Source organism: Lithobates pipiens, unplaced genomic scaffold, assembly GCF_037356315.1.
Source record: "Lithobates pipiens isolate NorthernLeopardFrog02 unplaced genomic scaffold, aLitPip1_a1.2 Scaffold_30, whole genome shotgun sequence".
Taxonomy (NCBI): domain Eukaryota; kingdom Metazoa; phylum Chordata; class Amphibia; order Anura; family Ranidae; genus Lithobates; species Lithobates pipiens.
In genome coordinates this window covers 109,811,079-109,834,687 of record NW_027507791.1, presented here as the reverse complement: position 1 = coordinate 109,834,687, position 23,609 = coordinate 109,811,079, and the positions used below count along the sequence as shown (strand labels likewise).

Here is a 23,609-nt window from a genome sequence, read left to right as displayed (position 1 = left end):
TCCTCACTGAACATGAAGGCAGCAACAGGAGCCAATGGCTCCTGTTGCTGTCAATCAAAACCTGTGAGTAGGGAGTGGAGGTGGGGACAAGCAGCACTGTGTGCGTCAATATAAGGTTTATGTATGTTTGTTCAAAATATTCCCTGTATATTCAAGTTACCTTCTACATTAAACAATCAGGGGAAATATATAATGGTTTTCTCTAAACAAGCAAACACTGAAAATCAGAACTCACGGTGAGCAGATGTACAAGATCCATATTGGCATCTAATGGTGGAGCTATGTTTTGTAGCTGAATTAGCTCATTAATATGGTTGTACATGGAGTGCAGTTTGGGAACGTTAATTTTCTTTTCATCCAGAAAGTCTGGCATGGCTGCATATAGAGAGATAAGGTCTTTCAGGTGTACCCCAAGAATAGGTATCTTGAAATTACTGCATTCATTATAAGCTCGTCTGTAATTATCATAATTTCTGCAGGAGGCCAGCAGCTCTGTCATCTCATTAAGGACCTGCAATAAAAACAAACTCAAGTAAAATGAATAAGATAAAGCATGAATTGATCTACCTGATTTATAAAACTCTTAGAGGTGTATTAATTAATATTGTCACCAAAGATTTACACAACTTTTATCCAAGAGCTACACTTTTTTCTAATTGAATCGTATGTGAAAAATGTGTGAATCTTGCTTGATAGTTGTGCAAATCTTGGGTGAAAAGTAAACATTGATAAATAAACCCCTTAGTGTCATATTGTTACTGGATTTGACGCAGACCCAATACACTTCTGAGGCACACTCTGAAGAGTAGAGTACCCGGTATCTAGTGCCAAAGGCTGTTAATAGCATAGTACAAAAACTAAGGGAAGTGGCAATAAATTAACATGAAATAACGGTAGGAACTACACCAAACCCCGAGAGAGTGAATGTAATGAAAATAAATATGATACATTAGTGCAGTTCGATAGATAGAGATGGCGGTCTCTTATCAGTTAAGGTTAACTTAGCACACAGAGTATCTTCCTTTTGTTTGCCAGTAATAGTTTTACTCTGATACAATGTATATATTTTGTGTTAGTAGAGATATTTACCTTGCTGACATCATGAGACACATGAGAACTGGTGTCCTTGAGTCTAGAAATGGAACTATGACACAGCCCTCCAATAACAGCCATCAGAGTGTTGAAGTTTTGAAGCTGATGAAGTTTCTGTGGGGATAAGCCATAAGATAGATTTTACCGTTATGATAATTGGATTGTGTTATCTCTTTTATTAAAAGGTATGCAATCTGCAGATGTTAACGCTCACCTGAGCCACATGAATGAACTTAGTGAGAACCTCAGCTCGGAGCTGAGGGGTTGGCCGGCTTAAGACCATCAGTTGAACCCACTGAGAAATCCCATTGCAGAGTGCAATTGAACGTTCCATAGTAGGATTATCTTTCACACAACCGTTTACAATGTAGTTCTGATAGTCCGAAAACTAAAGGGAAAGTATAACAAGAGTGTTGAAAATATAGGCATGTGCATTATTCTATATTGTGTGGTAGTTAAAAATGTAACCGGGCAATTTAAGGATAAGTTAATATGGGTAATGTTCAGCCATACACAAAAGGATCTTTCAGGTTAGAAGATAAGTTATATAAAGACTTCATAACTGCTTCGAATTATTGTTGGACCCAATTCATAGGTTTTCAAACTCAGTCCATATTTTTGTTTTTCCTCTCTGAAACATAGGCAGAGCATTTACTGAACACACTAAGTAATTGCATGTGTCTGTTTTCTTGTGAGAAGATCCACATACTGTATTGTTGTTGAGGTCTGAGTACAAGAACTTCTGCACTAACACATTAATTGCTGTCATGGTATCAGTTTCCTTGTTTGACAGTTCGGACAGAGAAGCATATTATAAAACCAAGTTGTATAACGCCATTAAGATGATAAACATATCCATTAAGATGATAAACATATCCTTCTCGGCTTTTACTTACAGAAATTCTGCGGAATGATTTGAACTCTAGGTAGGTTAAGTGTTCTGCCAGTTCCTGTGGCTCCAGGTGGTCAAACAGAAGTGACACTTTCCTCTTCTTACTACAGTTTGGTCTTATTCTTTGTGTCAGTTTTCTAGACCATTCCCGAGAGTTACTATATTATAAAATAAAGAATTACATTCCAGCATAAATCAACAATATGCCAAAGGATATTTACATTTCCTGAGAACTCACATCTGAGCAGTGTCAAGAAGTTGCCAATGTAATTCTTCCCCCTGTGCTCGCACCAACTCTTGGAACTCCTCCATGGTCTCGGTGAGGCGGGAGTCCACTTTGAACATAGTCCAGAGTTCTGTAATCCAATATCTGAAAAGAGAAAAAAGTTGAAGGATTGACCAAAAATCCTGGATCACAACAGAAAAGCTTAGTCTATATTATAAGAAACGTACCTTACAAAGTAGCAGATCTTAAGGCAGAGCAGCAAAGACCTCTTCTGCAGAGCTTCCTCATATGTAAATATCAGTTAAAGAAAAACAGCAGCAAAGTCTATGGAGAGCAAATTATAATACAATGCGAATGTAGCATTGCTCTTGAGGACCAAACATACCTTTAATGCTTAATCTACACGATGGCTTGTCTAAATCTAGCTTTTATGTTTTAAGGGACTCTTCTTGTATAGTATAATCATATAAAGCATGTCATATGAAAGCGTAAAGCAGAATGTATCCTTTGCACCTACTCCCATTGAAAAGATGAGACGTAAGAAGGGTGATAATAAACAAAGATTGAGTGTAATTTTCTGTTGCCAGGCTCCACTTCTCCCACGGGAGGCCTCGTTACCTGCTCCCAGCCTCCTCAGCAGCACATGCCTGTCATTAATGACACACATGCTAAAGTCTTTTTGTGCAGAGCCATACGGAATGCATTGCCTTCTAGAAGAAGACTCACTAAAAAGGCCCATTGTCTCTTTAATAAGCTATAAACAACTTCTGTCTCTCTGTGCTTAGATTATCAGTTTGTTTCTAATTTATCTGTAATGAAAAAACATCATCATTTAGATGTACCCAGTTTCCTTATCTCCAGGCAGAAACACAATACAAAATATTTCCTTATGCTTGTGATACTGACATTTAGTGCTATAGGTGGTGTGCCCTAACTTTATGGTCATTCATACATGAGATACCAAGTAGGGATTGCAGACGTCAAACAGCAAATTGGCTCATTAAATGTACGAGGAAAACCTCATATGGTCATCTGCACGTGATTTTCCCATGATAACCTATGTGATGCTTTAGCTCAGTGGTTCTCAACTCTTCTAGTGCCGTGACCCCTTGATAAAATTTCCTAAGTTGTGGGGACCCCAGACAGTAGAATTATTTTTGTTGTTGCTTCATTGCTATCATTTTGCTACTGTTATGAATCGAAATATAAATATCTGATGTGCAGGATGTATTTTCATTCTTAACAAATTAAAGTGTTACTAAACCCAGGACCCTGCATTCACTATATCTAGTCAATATAAACTGCTAAATACCTTTTCGCATCAGCAGTATGTAGCAATCTTGTGAATTCTATCAGTGTCCAGCCAAGCAGTGGGTAAAACTTGTAGGAGGAGTTTTCTGACTGACCTATGAGACTGCAAGACCCCTGACCCTCTGTCTGGACAGTGCCGATTGGCCCTGTGCTGATCACATGCATCCTCCCAAGAAAAAAAAAACCTCTCTAGCAATACACAAACTGAGCATGTGCAGCCTGACTCTATAGACTATGTGAAGAGAAGACCGGATCAAACAGCCTTTATACACAATGTGTTTTGGAAGCAAACCAGAGGTTATGAGGTCAAAAAAGCAGTTACTGCAGCTGCAACCAGTGTGACCAAACCTACACAGTTAATGGGGTATCTGTGGACTATCTCGGTACTTATTAAACACAGATAAATCAGAAATAAATTAAAAAATAATTTTTAATAATACTCCAAAGAAAAAATTATACAAAAACAATTACAATCAAACAAAACATTATAAAAACATCCACCACAACTATACAATAACGATCGGGTTTCCCCATGAAGTTTATGCTGAAGAGTGGTGTGGCAATATTCCTCTACCGGTTTCACGGTCAAGAACCGCTTCTTCAGGAGGGAGATCAATACCACCAGTAGCAACAGGGCCTGCAAATTCCCCCAGCGGTGAATTCGGGGGAGTATATGGGACCAGCTTAATAAGTATAGTACAGCCAGAGTCTAGGCATGGGCGAGCACATGGGCGAAATACACTGGGGTAGTCAAAATCACAAAAGTGCTGATTGGGCTGCAGACGTATCAAAACATCTCTTCCACTGAACGTTATAAAGTTTAGTTTCAAGTATAAATTGTCCTAGTTCCAAGATAGTGGCCAGTACAAGCCTTCGGTACAATACGAACCAACTGTGCAAACAATCACCCATACGAAAGCCCAGCGTCATGGTCCCAGGTTGCTCACAAGTTTCCACAATGTGGAAGCTTAACCCCTTAGGTTTCACAGTGAGTATAACAAGCATGCCTTACTGCATATACAAACAGATTTTACTGTTGTGGGTTTAGTAACACTTTAATCACAAAAATAATCTGTAATATATATTGTAAAATATTTATTTCTAATCAACATATAAATTACAAATGAATAAAATGTTTACTTATTTTTTTGTATTGAACTGTATTGTATAACCTTGTGAAAAAAAATTATATATCCCTACATAGATTTACCCGTATTCCCTAACCAACTCCAACGCATGTCTATTTTTAATGATTACTTGCTCTTAGGGACCTATATGACCAAGGATAATGGTTATGCAGGGCATTATGGGTTCAGGTGCAAATTTTTGGCTACAAATTCTGGAGTTGCGCCAAGTCATGAGATCCAACTCAAAGCCAAGTTGGCTCTGACCACTTCATGCCTACTTACTGTTCATGCCAGCATCAAGCACATGTAATGTAATATTATTAACACTTAAGACTCCCCCAACCCAAGATCTCATCTATATCTGTTGCTTTACACATTTACAGGCAGAATTAAATAAGTTAAATTCCCTATCAAAAAAATTTGCTCAGCCACATAGCTCAGTAAATACATTTACATCATAGTTGACCACACCAAGTTCCCAGACAGCACGAGTATGATATACAAGCCGTTTATATGCAAATCATAAAAGCCTACTTACCTTACTAGTTACTCCGCTGCGGCCTCTCCTCTCCCAGAAGTGACGTCTCGCTGGCTGCTAACGTCACTTTTGGGAGTCGTGTTTGCAGATCAGACGGATCAGATTGAGATTTGGAGACCCCTGGCAAATTGGCATTTGACCCCTGATGGGTTTCGCAACTCACAGGTTGAGAACCGCTGCTTTAACTGTTTAGAGCTTCCACCACTCATAATGAAGACAAATTATAGAACCATCATGGGAAATGATCCATGGAAGGAGGTTATGAAACCCTTAACACACACTAGAGATGGAGCTATGTCTTAGCCTGATATGGGTGAGACAATAGTGGTGGCATTGGAGAAATGTCCTGTATTGATAAAAAGTATATACTAAAAGTTTCAGAATAGACTAAAGTACTCATACACTACTGGGTTTAAATGTTCCCTGGACAGCGAGGGGCATCCAAGCGAAGGTATAAGTGCTACACATTAAAGGATATAATGCCCTGAGCTTGCTGAGCAGGTCTGCGGATGGGATCAGGAATCCATGCATTGTCAACATAATCTGTACAAGCTCGCTGCTCTGGCAAACATTCCCTTCAGAATCTGAAAATACAAATAAAAACATATTGTATAGGTTAAGTCAGTCTATATATAAACCATGTCCGATAGTCCAGATTACTGAGGTAAAAGCTTCAATCAAGCAGTAGATCACTATAAAACATAAAAACTCCCATGTTGTATGTCTCCACATGACAATGCTACACATACTGTACTTTGAAGGCTGACTATTAATAGTTAGGTTAAATAAGACACATACAGTGCCTTGAAAAAGTATTCATACCCCTTGAAATTTTCCACATTTTGTCATGTTACAACCAAAAAGGTAAATGTATTTTGTTGGGATTTCATGTGATAGACCAACATAAAGTGGCACATAATTGTGAAGTGGAAAGAAAATGATAAATGGGTTTCAATTTTTTTTGTTTACAAATAAAATATGTGAAAAGTGTGGAGTGCATTTGAATTCAGCCCCCTTTTCAGTAATCAGGTGAAAAATAATTCCTAGCCGGAAAGGAATAGAAGTTTTCTAAGTACAGTTGTGTATGTGACCTGCAGATATTAGCATCCCTATTAATCTTGGGGGAAAATTTACTAGTTTTTGGACATTTCCAGCTATGACCAAATAATATCTCCTTAGAGTTATTTATTAGCGATACACTGATTTATTGCACATTTATTATTATTACAGGTACTTATATAGTGCCATCAATGTACACAGCACTTCGCATATACAGTATATCGTATACTCACATCAGTCCCTGCCCTCAAGGTACCTAACTCACATTCATACATACACATACTAGGGTCAATTTAGACAGGAGCCAATTTACCTACTAGCATGTCTTTGGAGTGTGGATGGAAACGCAGGAACAAGGAGTACATGCAAACTCCAGGCAGGTAGTGCCATGGTTGAGATTCGAACCATCGACCCTAGTGCTGTTAGGTGGAAGTGCTCACCACTTAGCCACTGTGCTGCCCACATGCACCAATAACATTCTAATAATTGTCCAAGAGCACCAAAATTACAGATTTTGTCAACCCTTTAATGCCTATGGGTATATTGACACCAACGTTTTTTTATCAGCCAAAAATGTATAGGTCTGGTTTAAAAAAAAAAAAAAGAATCACTAAAAAGCAACTGAACCCTCGCTATTTATTTCTATAATGCATTCAGGTTTAAAATACAGTAATAATTAAGGGGCTCTACATTGCTCTAATCAGCAGTGCGCTTGCATCTTGAGCAGTGCTAATTGGAACAGTGTTCAGGGAACAGATCTGAACTGCTTGAGAGCATGGCTGCTGCTTTGTAAGACATAGCCACAGTCTGACCCTCCTATGTGTTGACAACACAACATATTTTAACTCTTGGTGTAGCTCTCAGCAAATGGTTCAAATGGTTTTTAGAAATTCCGAGCTTAGCAAAAGGAGCCTACAGATTTAAAGCTGATTAAAATGTGTTAATATAACCATATCCTTAGGACTGGCTGATAATAATTATAATTTTGACTTGATTACAATGATATTGGCGATAAAATGTTAATAAAATGCCTATTGGTCTTCCAGTTATGTTCATGCACCATCACCCTGTCACGGGTGCTTTTGATGGAGACAAGTGGTAGTCAGTGCACATTACACACCATGGCCCACTGTTGTCACCATAAGAAATTCTGCCCTGAGACGTGCCATGCAGTTATCGTTGGAGTGCATGTATGTAAAAAAAATGGCTGCAAAAAATTATAGATCAGCAGCATGGACATGCAACAAATATTAAAAAACAAAGATTAAAAAAAAAAAAATTGTAAAAGGATACAAAATGCTTTAGCAATCTTAATGTCATTCTACTTTACAAAGATTTGTATTGAGCGTTGCAATGTAAAATAACAAATCAACCAAAGGTATAAAAGTAATGCACAAAGGGGTACAATAAAATAAGAGGCTTAGAGGAGGATTACAGCATTTAACACAAAGACATGAGGCCAAAATCAACCAGTCACATAACTTAAACTCCGCCTTCTCCAACCGAAGGCAAGGTCAAAAAGTATGTGAATTCAAACCGTGAAGGAATATAACACGGATTAGTAGGAAAAAGTGTTGCCTATGTAATTGTAAACCCTGGGGGAGGGGAAGAAGGAGAGAGAAAAAGGAAAGAAGAAAGAGAATAAAGGGGGGGGGGGGGGACTCTACAAACGTAATGCCATTCTAATTATATATTTAATAAGCAATTTCAGGCAAAAAGTAAAGTGTTCAGTTAGCCACTAATGCTAGACATTAAAACAATAACTGCTATAATCATATAATTGCCTCTATTTACTATAATCAGCATTGTGTGTAATTCCCTGCAGATTAGGCACACAGAGGTTGATTTACTAAAACTGGAGAATGCAAAATCTGGTGCAGCTGTGCATAGCAGACAATCAGCTTCTAACTTCAGCTTGTTTAATTAAAGTAGAATTTTGGGCATTTTTTCATTTTGGATAGGGCATGGGAGGATTATACCCCTGTCAGATTTTTTTCACCGTCATCTTTGTCCCATTGCGGAGATTTCCCCATTCACTGTCCCATAGCCAAACAGGAGGCGAAGGGAAATCCCTGCAAATTAAGGGAATTCCTTGTGGACCCCCAGGTCAACAGAACTAGTGTCCTCATTGGAAGACCCCCCCTCCCCTTTCTGGAGACAATTGCAAAAGGGGGTGCCCCGGGGATTTTTTTGGGCAAAGGGTAGTAACCAGAAAGGAGAGTAACTAGCTTATAAAAATATACAACATTTATTGAGCACAAAGACTGAATAATTACATAACAGCTACGATATGCGTGTACACAGGAGCCCCAACATGTTCCGGAATATATGTAATTCCTTCTTCAGGGGCTGGTTTGAGACAAGTTGTTTTGTCTTGTCCAGACATATCGTTTCTATTATTGCTTTGTACTCAATAAATTTTGTATATTTTTATACGCTTGTTACTCCCCTTTCTGGTTACTACCCTTTGCGCAATTTTCTCTTTTGTTTTGGGATGTGTTGAAGGTTTCCAGTACCATATCTATAGGTGGTTTTCTTCCATATATATTTTTCCCTTTTCTGGAGACAACCCAAAATTTGAGATTTTTTTTTTGCTTTCACTAGAGAGGGCGAATCTCTTTACCAGGGCACAGACAGCAATAAAAAGTGGGTGTTCTAATCCATTTTCACTCTATCCAAAACAAAAAAAAAGTTTTGCCTTTAGTTATACTTTAAGCTTTGACAAAATAAAAAAATAAAAACTGGAAGCTGATTGGTTTATATGCAGAGCTGCACCCAATTTTGCACTCTCCAGTTTTAGTAAATCAACCCCACAGCTCTATATATCATAACGAAGTATGCTTATGCTGTATGACTTCCTTTCTCACTTTCTGTATCACCAATAGGGATGAGCTTCAAATTTGAGTCCAACATAAGTTCGACGCGGGTGTTCGCCCGTTCGCCAAAAAGCAAATTTTATGGGGTGTTCATGGCAAATTCGAACGCCCCATAATGCATTGCAAGACCGCAGTGCATTGCTGTATGATGATTAGCCAACGCATACACCTGACTTGCATGCTTTGGCCAATCACAGCACGCTCCTCACAGATTGAGCTAGATTAGGCAGGCAGGTTAGTTAGTTAGTGCCAGTGTATTTGATTATATATATATATATATATATATATATATATATATATATATATATATATATATAAATATAAATATATATATATATATATATATATATACATAAACACACAGTCAGACTAGTATATATATATATATATATATATATATATATATATATATATATATATTACATTGTGTACAGTTAGTTTCAAATACACTTGAGGCAGTGTACACAGTATATAATACAGTGTAGTGCGGTGTTAAAAAAAAAATAAATACCCATCATGTCTGGAGGTAGACGCTCACAGGCCACTAAAAGAGGGCAAGCAGCCTCTGAAATAATATTTAAAAGCAGGGACTGTTCCTGCACCCAACAAGAGTAACTGTGAGGGGTTACTGTGTTCTGGCACCACCAACTAAGCCCTAATGTTTCTGCCCCTGTTTAACAGGGGCATGTAATTCCAATTTTTAAAATAATATTTATCATCAGGGACCATTCCTGCACCCAACAAGAGTAACTGTGAGGGGTTACCGTGTTCTGCCACCACCAACACCTAAGGCCCACTTTTTTAGCAGAGTATATAGTGCAGTCCGTATAGTATATATACTGCAGTTCAGAGCATATAGTGCCCTCAGTGTAGTACATATAATACAGTGCAGGGTATATAGTGCAGTGCACAATATATAATATAGTGAATTGAAGTGGTTAAGGGGAGCCCTATGACAAAATTAAGAAAAAAAATGGCATGGGTTCCCCCCCCCCTCCATCAGGGAGATCCCCACGCTATTTAAAAAAAAAAAAATTGGCGTGGAGATTACCTTAATATCTATACCAGGCCCTTCAGGGAGGGGGGGACCCACACAATTTTTTTAATGATTTTTTCTGTATATTGCCGGGATCTGGCGATACATTACAGCCGTGAGCAATTTTGAATTACATTTTTTCCTTTAGAAATGTAATTTTGCTGCAGTACTTTTCTAAACATGGGAAAATATACCTGTAAAGTAGCAGACTAAGGGGACCCCCGGCACTATATTTAAAAGAATGTTGTTTCACTTTAAGCATTTTTAAAATCACTGCTCCTGAAAAAATGTCTGTTTTAAAAACTTATTTTTGCATTGATACATGTCCCCTGGGGCAGTACCCGGGTCCCCAAACACTTTTTATGGCAATAACATGCATATAAGCCTTTAAGCTGGATTCACACCTATGCAGTTTTAGTGCTTTTTGCATTTTGCAGATTTGCACGACAGTCCATGTAACATGGTTTCCTATGGAAAGCGTTCTGTAGTGCAAATCTGCAAAATGCAAAAAGCACTAACGCTGCATAGGTGTGAATCCAGCCTTAAAATGAGCACTTTTCATTTTTCACGTTTGTGTACCATAGACTTTAATGGTCTTTGCATGTTCGCACAAGTGCGAACCGAACCATGGCGGGGGGGGGGGGGGGGGGGGTTTGGCTCATTCCTAATCACCAATCACATTCAGACTTCCAAGGCGGGGTTGAATATATTGGTGGCTTTGAAAATCTTTGAAAGTTTTTCTTTATTTGAGAATGAGCAAGGTAAGTGCTCCAGCAGTACCAGCAAATGGATTTCGAGATCTCCAGATTACAGGTATGCTGGCTGCTGCTTCCTCTAAGCATTTCAAGGCAAGTCAAAGTTGTCACTAACAATTAAAAGTAAAAATAAGTGTGGGGCCGGGTTCACACTAGTATGACAAACGCTCTGACTTTGGGAGCTCATGTCACATGTTGAGTGAAAATCAATGTTTGCATATAGGAGCCGTCTTAATTGGTCCAACACAAAGCGGTCCGGCTTTGAAAATGCTTCCTGCACTACTTTGGCCCGACTTTGATCCTACTTCAGCTCATTGAATATCACTGAAGTCGGATCGCCGTCTAAACTGACCTGACTTTGGCATGTGACTTGTGCTCTGAGGATCTGAGGAACTCCACACCAAATTTAAATCAGAATAGATGCCGGAGCTGCCTTAATAAATTACTTTAAAAACCTGTGTAATGTGTTTTATTTTTGACATTTTTTTTTAGATGAATAGGTAGGGGTACAATGTACCCCATACTCATTCACATAGGGTGGGGTGCCGGAATATGGGGGCCCCCTTGTTAAAGGGGGGTTCCAGATTCCGATAAGCCCCCCGCCCGCAGACCCAGACAACCAAACGGCCAGGGTTGTCAGAAAGAATCCCTTGTCCTCATCGACATGGGGACAAGGTGCTTTGCGGTGGGGGGAGCAGGGCCCCTCTGACCCAAAGCACCCACCAACCCTTGTTGAGGGCATGCGGCCTGGTACGTTTAGGAGGGGGGACACTTGCTTGTCCCCACCCTCTTTCCTGACCTGCCGGGCTGTGTGGTTGGATAAGGATCTGGTATGGATTTCAGATGGACACCAACGCTGTTTTTTTGGCGTGGGGGTTCCCCTGAAAATCCATTCCAGACTGAAGGGCCTGAGTTCCCCCTAATAAGATTCATACCACACAGTGCCTGGTATTGTCGGGGATCAAAGTCGGATCTCGGTTCATTGAAGTCGGACACATGAAGTCGTAGGGCAAAGTCGGATCCAAAGTGGTATGACTGTCGTGTCGTACCAGTGTGAACCCGGCCATAAAGGGAAGAAAAAGCACAAACTGACCACCAGTACCTAGAGCTGCACAATTAATCGTTAAAAAATCGTGATCTCGATTCACCCCCTGACGATCTAACCTGCAGAGTTTCCGATTCTTTCATATAAACAAGTGCTCACAAGTGTTGTCAAAAGAAAGCATCTGGGCAGTCTGACAAGTCTTTAACTTGAAACATTGTAACTAAGCTTCCTTCTTAGATCAAAGGGATAGAACTTCAGTGTAAATAAATAATCTGGGCAGTCTGCCAAGTTTTCAACAATGCAGGAAGTTTAACCACTTCAAGTCTAAGGCTGCGTACACACGGACTGTCTGGCCAACTAAGTCCGTCAGACAACCCGACAGACAGTCCGTCCTACTTTTGAATGAACGGACTTGACCACACACGATGAACAGACAGTCCGCTGAAAGCTTGCGCGATGACGTGTACAGCACGTACGACGGGACTAGAAATACGACGTCCAATACACTGCAATGCAACCTTCGGCCGTGTAAATCCTTTCTGAGCATGCGCCATACTTAGTCCGTCCAACTTGCCTACTCACGAGCGGACTGTCCACTGAAACCAAAGTTGGACGGACTGTATTACGGAAATTCCGAAAGACTTAGTCCGCCAGACTGTCCGCTGAAAAAGTCCGCTGAAGCCCATACACGAGCGGACTGTCCGCTGAAACACGTTTCAGCGGACTAAGTGGGACAGACAGTCCGCCCGTGTGTATGCGGCCTAAATCTTTTTCTGACAAAACTTAAAATCTTAAGTTAAAATCAATATTTTTTGCAAGAAAATTACTTGGAACCCCCAAACATTATATTATATTTATATTAGCAGAAACCCTAGGGAATAAAATGGCAATTTCTGCAATATTTTATGTCACACTGTATTTGCCCAGCAGTCTTTCAAATGAATTTTTTTGGGAAAAAATACACTTCAATGAGTAAAATACAAAACAAAAAAAACCTGTAAATTTAGCAAAATTTTGGGGGTTTTAATGTGAAAGATGATGTTACCCTGCGAGAATCGTGAGAGAATCGAGATCTATCATCTAAGCCAAAAAATTGTGATTCTCATTTTAGCCAGAATCGTGCAGCTCTACCAGTACCTTTCATTTGCAAACCCATTGTTATAGGATACTCTGTGAGCCCCCATAATCAGAATGCCTTTAGTTTTCAGTGCTTACTTTCAGTAAAGTCAATGCTGAAACACACCTTCACCTCAATAATTCAGCACAGGGCAGCCATCAGAAAATGTGAGGCCCCTTACACAGATTTAGGCCTGGGCCCCCCCCCCCAGGCCTACGACAGCCATTCCCCGGGGCCTACCCACTGGCCGTCCCACCGAATACATTACTCTCATTTATTTAGTAAAGAGGCATCCCCATATATTCAACAAAAAGAAATCCCAGTCAAGCAAAATGACAGCCCAATCCAGCAAAGAGACATCACCATATAGCAACGAGACAGCCCAATCCAGCAGAGAGACTTCCTCATCCAGCAAAGACGCATCCCCATATATTCAGCAAAGAGACAGCCCAATCTAGCAGAGATATCCCCATATAGCAAAGAGACATCACCATCAAGCAAAGAGACAGCCCAATCCAACAAAATGACAGTCACAGCCCAATCCAACAAAGACAGTCACTGCACAGGCCCACATCCAGAAATAAGACAAGTAATCAAAGATATTAGGTTCCCACTGGAGAAAAGAGTCTATAACAGTACATACAATAGTGAGTGCAAAAGATGCACTACTTTGTCAAGTCCAAAAAAAGAAATTAAATGTTCTTTAGTTCGTAAAGAGAGGGGGGGAGAGGGATGGAGAGGGGGGAGGGATCCGCATACAGGGCTGCCACCTTGAAAGAGCTGAAACTTAAGCTCCTGGATTGCTGCAGATAAAGGAGAAAAAAAGAGAGAGAGGGGCACCTCTGGGTGCAGATTTTTCAAAAGGTTTTATTTTCAGTGTAAAAAACATAAAATTTTGCACTCACATTTAGTAGGCAAAAAGTAGGCATTAAACACAGAGTGTTATCTGGTGTATCTGATTTTTGAACGTCAGCCAGTGATCCGGTCCACATCTGTCATCTAGTTGTTCCTGTTCCTCTCACATAAGGTCCACTACAGGTGTTTTTAAGAAGCAGCCGGCTTATGGTGGACGCAAGATGTGCGGTCTTCAAAACGAGGCTTGGGAGGCAGAGATGACCAGGGCGCGGGGCTGTGACGTCATAGGGTATGCGACGCGTTTCTTGAGCGTGCGGGTCGAGATTGTCGGGCGACCGCGCTCTTTCATCAGGCAAAATCAGAGTAAAGTGAAGGGGACAAGGAATTTAACCTGCCCCTATTTAAATTCCTTGTCCCCTTCACTTTACTCTGATTTTGCCTGATGAAAGAGCGCGGTCGCCCGACAATCTCGACCCGCACGCTCAAGAAACGCGTTGCATACCCTATGACGTCACAGCCCCGCGCCCTGGTCATCTCTGCCTCCCAAGCCTCGTTTTGAAGACCGCACATCTTGCGTCCACCATAAGCCGGCTGCTTCTTAAAAACACCTGTAGTGGACCTTATGTGAGAGGAACAGGAACAACTAGATGACAGATGTGGACCGGATCACTGGCTGACGTTCAAAAATCAGATACACCAGATAACACTCTGTGTTTAATGCCTACTTTTTGCCTACTAAATGTGAGTGCAAAATTTTATGTTTTTTACACTGAAAATAAAACCTTTTGAAAAATCTGCACCCAGAGGTGCCCCTCTCTCTCTTTTTTTCTCCTTTATCCACCACATCCAGAAAGCTTGTCAATAAATTTTCCAAAAATGTGATGTCTAACCACTTGTCTTCAATCCACAGTGAGCAGTCAGTCAGGCAAGCTACATGCAGCTCAGCTCTTCCACACAGCTGAGCTTTGACTGGTGCCCAAACCATCATTTGGCCTACAGGGAAAGGCAGAGTACAGATGATATCACTCCACCTTCCCCTCTCTCAGGCTGCAGCTGGAACTAAGTGAGCTGCATTGGTTCACTCCTCAGCCATCCTGCTAAAGCAATAGTATACTGAGAGTGCTTCTCTCTCACTGTCTCTGGCAGAGGTGCTGGAACACCGTTTCGGGAAGTGCTGTCAGAAACAAAGCCCTGGCTGTTACTATACAGTAAGCTAACAAGTCGTTGGTTTGGGGGCCCAGGCCCCCTACATGTGTATGGCCTGATGGCGGGCCTGATTCAGCATATTTAAAGATGTCCTTCATTGCACAGTGGAATGCAAACGGATGTTGAGTACTGGGGCGTTTATGTGTTTCAGAGACTCCAGGGGTACACATAGTCAAGGTTTAGCACATGAAAGGCATTCACTGGGACCTGCTGGCAGTGCCACTAAGGTTAGTTTCACTTGTCTGGGGTACTGGCAGGCTTATTTGACACTGTTTTTGATAAACAAACACATCAATATCTGGTTCGATGGATATAGTAGCAATTCTCAATGAATTCTCAAGGTGCTTATCAGATATGTTGGTTCTAACTTTGCCCTTTGCGTGCTTCAACATTGAAAATAGTTGCTCACAAATATAAGTGCCGAAAGGGACATGCATGAGATGCGATTCTGAAGAGTGGGAGATTCTTTGTCCATATGTGTTTGCAAAGTGTAAACACATTTTTACAAAATTATGTAAATTTTTAAGTAGGTTTACGATTTTGTGTTGGGCCGCATTCATAGCCATTTTGGGCTGCATGAGGCCTGTGGGCCGCAGGTTGGTCAACCCCACAGTAAACTCTGTGTGAGAGCAACAGCCTCTTTACAGCGGTCTAATCCACCCCCTGTCTTGTCAGAGCTACAGTGATTCTATTAGAGAAGCTTCCCCCTCCCCAACCACTAAACACTCCCAAACCACACCAATAACCACTCCCTGGGCCATTAATATATGCCTACTGTTTTACAGAAATCAGTGACACGTGATAGTCCTAGGAAGGGCAGAGGGGACTTTGAAATGTTGTTGCTGTCTTTGAGTGACATTCTGGTTTTACTGTGAAAGGAGAAAGATGGCGGCAACCCAGCAAGGGAATAAGATGGTCTCTGGAGACAGACAGGAGTATAGCTGTGTTCACTGATTACACACTGGTCTTGTGTTTAAAAGCTGAATGGTTTTGCTATATTTTCTGAAGATATTGGCAAATCAAAAGGCTTCTTTACCAACTACAGCACAATGTCAAAGGATATTTCTTGGTGACTAGATGAGATGAGCAGTAACTCTTGAGCAGCATTAAGCTTTTATGGTTTAAAATGCTTATAACTTTCCCATTTTGGGTTAACATTGATTTAAAGGTTAATTTTCGGTTCAGGATTCACACTCATAAATGAAGATACGCCCCAGGAAGTAACTGCTATGTTTGTGCTTCACACCCAGCTCCACACTTCCTTTTTAGAGCTTTCTATTCTCAGTTTACCAGAAGTGGTTTTGGGAGATGTTTGTGACAATCACAAACCTATATACAGTATCTCACAAAAGTGAATACACCCCTCACATTTTTCATCTGACAACACTGAAGAAATTACACAAAATTACAATGTAAAGTAGTGAGTGTACAGCTTGTATAACCGTGTAAATTTGCTGTCCCCTTAAAATAACTCAACACACAGCCATTAATGTCTAAACCGCTGGCAACAAAGGTGAGTACACCCCTACGTGAAAATGTCCAAATTGGGCCCAAAGTGTCAATATTTTGTGTGGCCACCATTATTTTCCAGCACTGCCTTAACTCTCTTGGGCATGGAGTTCACCAGAGCTTCACAGGTTTCCACTGGAGTCCTCTTCCACTCCTCCATGATGACATCACGGGGATGGTGGATGTTGGAGACCTTGTGCTACTCTACCTCTCGTTTGAGGATGCCCCACAAATGCTAAAGAGGGTTTAGGTCTGGAGACATGCTTGGCCAGTCCATCACCTTAACCTTTAGCTTTTTTAGCAAGGCAGTAGTCATCTTGGAGGTGTGTTTGGGGTCATTATCATGTTGGAATACTGCCCTGCGGCAAAGTCTCAGTATGTCAAATACATGTTGGCATTCATGATTTCTTCAATGAATTGTAGCTCCTCAATGCCAGCAGCACTCGTGCAGCCCAGACCATGACACTCCCACCACCATGCTTGGCTGTAGGCAAGACACACTTGTCTTTGTAGTCCTCACCTGGTTGCCACCACACACGCTTGACACCCTCTGAACCGAATAAGTTTATCTTGGTCTCATCAGACCACGGGACATGGTTCCAGTAATCTGTGTCCTTAGTCAGTTTGTCTTCAGCAAACTGTTTGTGGGCTTTCTTGTGCATCATCTTTAGAAGAAGCTTCCTTCTGGAATGACAGCCATGCAGACCAATTTGATGCAGTGTGCGGTGTATGGTCTGAGCACTGACAAGCTGACCCCCCCCATCCCTTCAACCTCTGTATCAATGCTGGCAGAACTCATATGTCTGTTTCCCAAAGACAACCTCTGGATATGACAATGAACACGTGCACTCAACTTCTTTGGTAGACCATGGCGAGGCCTGTTCTGAGTGGAACCTGTCCTGTTAAACTGCTGTATGGTCTTGGCCACTGTGCTGCAGCTCAGTTTCAGGGTCTTCTTATAGCCTAGGCCATCTTTATGTAGAGCAACAGTTTTTTTTTTGTTGCCATGAGGTGCCATGTTAAACTTCCATCGACCAGTATGAAAGAGTGAGAGCGATAACACCAAATTAAACACACCTGCTCCCCATTCACACTAAGACCTTGTAACACTAACGAGTCACATGACACCGGGCAGGGAAAATGGCCAATTGGACCCAATTTGGACATTTCCACTTAGGGGTGTACTCACCTTTGTTGCCAGTGGTTTAGACATTAATGGCTGTGTGTTGAGTTATTTTGAGGGGACAGCAAATTTACACTCACTACTTTACATTGTAGCAAAGTGTAATTTCTTTAGTGTTGTCACATGAAAAGATATAATAAAATATTTACAAAAATGTAAGGGGTGTATTCAATTTTGTACTGTACTGTATACTGTATACCTAATCCAGTAGGAAAAAGCTCTGTTCACCCGTTTCCTCAATTCTGCCTGCCAGCCTAGAGTTAACAGCTTATTAAACCCCCAGCATGCTATGTTGTTAGACTAGACCATTACTCTGCCCTAGTTACATAAGGAATACCATGTGGCGATGCTCAGCACTAGCATACAGTTCAGCAAGTTGTTTTCTAGGAGGCATTTGAGAGCATATGACACCAATTTGGCACATAATCTGTCATTTGCACAGAGGATCACGTCATGGAAAATAAAACGAAATAAAGGAGAGCATTTCTCCATTTCACTTCTTATATTCTTGCAGGTTAGCAGAAGATTTCCTGCCGTGTTTCCATTTAGGGAAAGTTGTTGTATTAATGCTAATGTGATTGCAATTTTCCTCCAGAGTGACAAACAATAGACTTTCTTTTGTCAATGTTCCTCCCACATTTCTCGGCAGAGAATAAGTCCCTGGGGATTTCAAACTCGCTCCAGCTCAATCCAGGTAACACACAGAGCAGCCCCCTGCCCAGCGGCAGCACTCAAACACAGTACATTTCTGAAACATACAAATCCATAAACACTGAGCTGAATGAAACAATTTCTTACATTGTCCAGCCATCAGCTACTAGTGGAGTCACCGGCACACATCTATCTTCTACAGTGACTCTCAAGTTAGCAGCTCTCCTGTTCAACTGAATGACATTTATTTGCTAAAGCACTATGTATCCTAAACAACTGTCATTAAAAAATAGAAAACACAGTTTTCCCATTTTTTTTTTTTAATCCTTTGTTTTTTTTCCCCACAAAGCTTTCTTTTGGTTGTATTTGATCACCTCTGAGCTTTTTATTTTTATAAACAAAAAAAGGCCGACAATTTTGAAAGAAAAATATAATAAATTATATATTTTTTTACATTCTGCTATAATACATTTTCAAAAAAATATATAAAAAAAAAACAAATTTTTTCATCAGTATAGGCCGATATAGATTATTCTACATTTTTTGGGTAAAAAAAAAAAAATTCCAATACAGGCATACCCCACTTTTAAGTACACAATGGGGTTTATTCACTAAAGCTGGAAAGTGCAAAATCAGGCTCCCTTCTGCATAGAAATAAATGAGCTTCTAACCCCAGATTGTTCAATTAAGCTTTGGTAATAAAACCTGGAAGCTCATTGGTTTCCATGCAGAAGTGAGCCTGATTTTGCACTTTCCAGCTTTAGTAAATAAACCCCATTGTGTACTTAAAAGTGGGGTATGCCTGTAGGTGTATAATGATTGCTGAAGTTATTGCATCTACAAACTACGGGATCGATTTAGAGACCATTATTTTTTTTTGCTGGTAATGGCGGTGATCTACAATTTTTAGTGGGACTGCGACATTGAGGCGGACAAATTTGAACTCAATTACACTTTTTGGGGACCAGTGACATTACATTGCTCAGTGCTATAAAAATGCACTGATCAATGTAAAAATGACATGGGCATGATCACTAGGAACAGTAGATCCCTGTCAGAACAGGGGAATGCCTTGTTTTCATAGGCTACCTGGGAAAACCTCTGCAAAAATGATGGGAAAGCGATGCTAAAAATAGCGGGGTTTTACCGTCAACGCCCGCCCGCTCCAGTGTAAAAGCAGCATCACTTTTTTTTTAAGGGTTCCTCCTATCATAAAAAGGTTCAAAAAGTCTTCTGTAAGCAATATCCACTTATTTGGGAGTTACTAGACTGAAAGCTGATGAACAGGCCTGAATGTGGGAATGGACTAGCGCACAAAACAGAAGAACCGGTTTATCCAGCAGAGGCAACACTATTCCCAAGTGCAGTAAAAGTCCATTGGTATGCTAGAAAAGAATACTGTAGATGTTAAATGTATTGATGTTTCAAGTATTTTCCTAAAAAAAAAAAAAAAAACGTTGTTACTAACACAAGTGGAGGTCAGAGAGCGGGTCACCCTGTCCGATTAATCTCAGGCACACAGCTACTATTACATATCATTTATCCGTCACACAAATGTCTTTTTCTTACTACATGTTCCACCTTATTCACAGAATCAGCACAGAAAATCAGACGATTGTGTTCAGTGCCCTGATTGCAAATAGTAGTCCCATTAACCTCAAAATGTGATCTAGCATCTACAAAGCAGTGGCAAGAAAGCCTTTACAATCGCTAAATCAGACGACCCAAATAGAGGATTAAACTGTCTGGAGGAAGTCGGTGCAGAGTGAGGACCTTACTGCACAGTCATGTAATGCAAGTCACCCAAACCAGGCATTTTCAGCCAGGCTGCATGTCATTGTCATGTCTATGGTAGCAATAGATGTCCTAATATCTGTAACAAGCAACACAGTACATAGGTTCATAGCATGCTCTTCATATAGAATTGGGTTGGGTTTAGTTGCTAATTTTTATGATCTTTCCTGATTGTGTTGGTTCTCTTTACAGCCTCTTTCCTCCAACAACTCTAAATTGATCAATTGACTTCTGACCACCTTGGTCCTAGTGTCCGTGTGTCTGGTTGTCTGAGAAGGACAATGGATTGCACATACTTCTAGAAGGGTGTGACAGAGCATAGCTTCCAACTGTCTCTGATTTTCGAGGGATTGTCCCTGATTTGGAGCAATGTCCCTCTGTCCCTCATTTTGGTCTGATCCATATAGATGTATATAAAATGCACTTTTTGAAAAAAAAGTTGTGAATAAATCCGCGCAAAGGAAATGAATGCAGGAAGATTTGGAAATAATTTTGAAAGAAGAGAACTGCTGCCCCTGCAGATATACCTTCACCTAGGTGAAGTGTATTTGGATTGATTAAAAGAGGCCACACCCGCCACCCCAAAATGCACTTTTTATCTTTCAAAAAATGTTTTCCAGTGCTAAACCTTTCATCTGATTTCTAAATGGCTGAATACGTAAATTCCAAAAGCCAATATAAAGGAATAGTAGTGTTAAAAAAGCACTTGTGGGTTTAACCAATCCAGCTTTTTTTTGTACAATTCTCCTTTAACCACTTAACAACCGGCCCATAGCCAAATGACGGCTACTGGGCGGTTGTTTAACTCTGGGAGGCCGTCATATGACATCCTCCCAGAATTCCGCTCTTGCGCGCCCCCTGGGGCATCACGGATCATGGCTCATCGCGGCCGTTTACCACGTGAACGCTCCGTCAAATGACGCAGTGATCACTTGTAAACAAACATAACATAACATGACGCCGGTTCCTCCCTCCCCCTCTCTGTACCGATCGGTACAGCAGAGGGGGGAAGAGATCGGTGTCAGCAGCGCTGTGGGCTGCATCTGCAGTGCCCACATCCCTGCTCACCGAAATTTAACCCCTCAATTCCCTGCCATTACTCTGCAATACCCTGCAATACTCTGGAATGCCAGCTAATACTCTGCAATACTCTGCAGTACCAGCAAATACTCTGCAACACCCGCCAATACTCTGCAACACCCGCCAATACTCTGCAACACCCGCCAATACTCTGCAACACCCGCCAATACTCTGCAACACCCGCCAATACTCTGCAACACCCGCCAATACTCTGCAACACCCGCCAATACTCTGCAACACCCGCCAATACTCTGCAACACCCGCCAATACTCTGCAACACCCGCCAATACTCTGCAACACCCGCCAATACTCTGCAGTACCCGCCAATACTCTGCAGTACAATTCCAGCCAATACTCTGCAATACCCTGCCAATACTCTGCAATATCCTGCCATAAATTGCCATACCCGGAGATACCCAGCCATACTCGGAGATACCCAGCCATACCCAGCCATAGTCCGTGATACCCTGCAATACCCAGCCATAGACATCCCCCCTCCCGCCGCTCTCTGGTGCTTCTACCGACTCGCCAATACGATCAAAGCCAGAATCTTTTTTTTTTTCAGGCTTCCCAGCTTAGAGGTGAGATGCGGGGTCTTATTGACCCCATATCTCACTGTAAAGAGGACCTGTCATGCCATATTCCTATTACAAGGGATGTTTACATTCCTTGTAATAGGAATAAAAGTGATCAAAAAAATGTATTTTTGGGGAAAAAAATGTCAAACTAAAATAAATAAAGTAAAATGAACAATAAAAAAAAAAAATATTTTTTAAAGGGCCCGTCCCCATGTGCTCGCATGCAGAAGTGAACGCATACATAAGTCCCACCCACATATGAAAACGGTGTTCAAACCACACATGTGAGGTATCGCTGCGAACGTTAGAGCGAGAGCAATAATTCTAGCCCTAGACCTCCTCTGTAACTCAAAACATATAACCAGTAAAAAAAAATTGAAAGTGTCGCCTATGGGGATTTTTAAGTAGCGACGTTTGGCCCCATTCCACGAGCGTGTACAATTTTGAAGAGTGACATGTTAGGTATCTATTTACTCAGCGTAACTTCATCTTTCACATTATGCAAAAATTGGGCTAACTTTATTGTGTTTTTTTTTTTTAAGCACAAAACTATTTTTTTTCCAAAAAAAAAAGCATTAAAAAAATTGCTGCGCAAATACCGTGCGAGATAAAAAGTTGCAACGACCACCATTTTATTCTCCCTCTCCCTCTCACATATATAATGTTTTGGGATTCTATGTAATTTTCTAGCAAATAAATGATGATTTTTACATGTAGGAGAGAAATGTCAGAATTGTCCTGGGTGCTCCAGAACGCCTGATGGCGCTCCCTGCATGTTAGGCCTTTGTATGTGGCCACACTGTGTAAAAGTCTCACACATGTGGTATCGCCGTACTCGGGAGTAATAGCAGAATGTGTTTTGGGATGTAATTTGTGGTATGCATATGCTGTGTGTGAGAAATAAACTGATAATATGACAATTTTGTGAAAAAAAAAAAAAAAATAAAAAAATAAAAAAAAAATATCTTGATTTTGCAAAGAATTGTGGGAAAAAATTACAACTTCAAAAAACTCATCATGCCTCTTACTAAATACCTTGGAATGTCTTCTTTGCAAAAAGGGGTCATTTGGGGGGTATTTGTACTTTTCTGGCATGTTAGGGTCTCAAGAATTGAAATAGGCCGTCAGTACTTCAGGTGTGATCAATTTTCAGATATTGGCACCATAGCTTGTGGACTCTATAACTTTCACCAAATAATATCCACCAATTTGTACTTATTTTTACCAAAGATATGTAGTGGTATAAATTTTGGCCAAAATTTATGAAGGAAAAATTACTAATCTGCTAAATTTTATAACAGAAACAAAGAGAAATTCATTTTTTTACAGAATTTTTATGTATTTTTTCTTTTATAGCACAAAAAATAAAAAACCGAGCGGTGATTAAATACCACCAAAAGAATTTGCTAAAGCCTGATGAAGGAGCATGCATGCTCCGAAGCGCCGCTTTGTCCAGCCCGTCTCCTGAGGACACCGACTCCTTGAACATCGGACCAAGGGCACCACAGCTACCAGCACTACCCCGATTACTCTGACCATTCCGAGGAAATACATGGAATAGACCAAAACACCAACCATCGGTCAAAAAGTCAGATGCTGTAAACCCTGCCTTACAGGCCTGCGAGTCGTCCCCATGGCCATACGGATGAAACATTACATCTCTGATGTGCCTTTACACC

At 40.8% G+C, this 23,609-nt stretch overlaps 1 protein-coding gene across 4 annotated transcripts in view; it reads right to left on the bottom strand.

Moving 5' to 3' along the window:
* The window catches only part of RASGRP1 (RAS guanyl releasing protein 1), a 144,777-nt gene that overhangs the window by 24,677 nt on the left and 96,491 nt on the right, over positions 1-23,609 (bottom strand). For all 4 annotated transcript variants that reach the window (XM_077464754.1, XM_077464752.1, XM_077464755.1 and 1 more), the window contains 7 exons: positions 5,665-5,770; positions 2,438-2,500; positions 2,223-2,354; positions 1,989-2,142; positions 1,307-1,480; positions 1,090-1,206; positions 236-511 (listed from right to left, as the gene is read on the bottom strand). In XM_077464754.1, the coding sequence (XP_077320880.1) occupies positions 236-511; positions 1,090-1,206; positions 1,307-1,480; positions 1,989-2,142; positions 2,223-2,354; positions 2,438-2,500; positions 5,665-5,770 (1,022 nt within the window). The remainder of the gene's footprint in view (positions 1-235; positions 512-1,089; positions 1,207-1,306; positions 1,481-1,988; positions 2,143-2,222; positions 2,355-2,437; positions 2,501-5,664; positions 5,771-23,609) is intronic.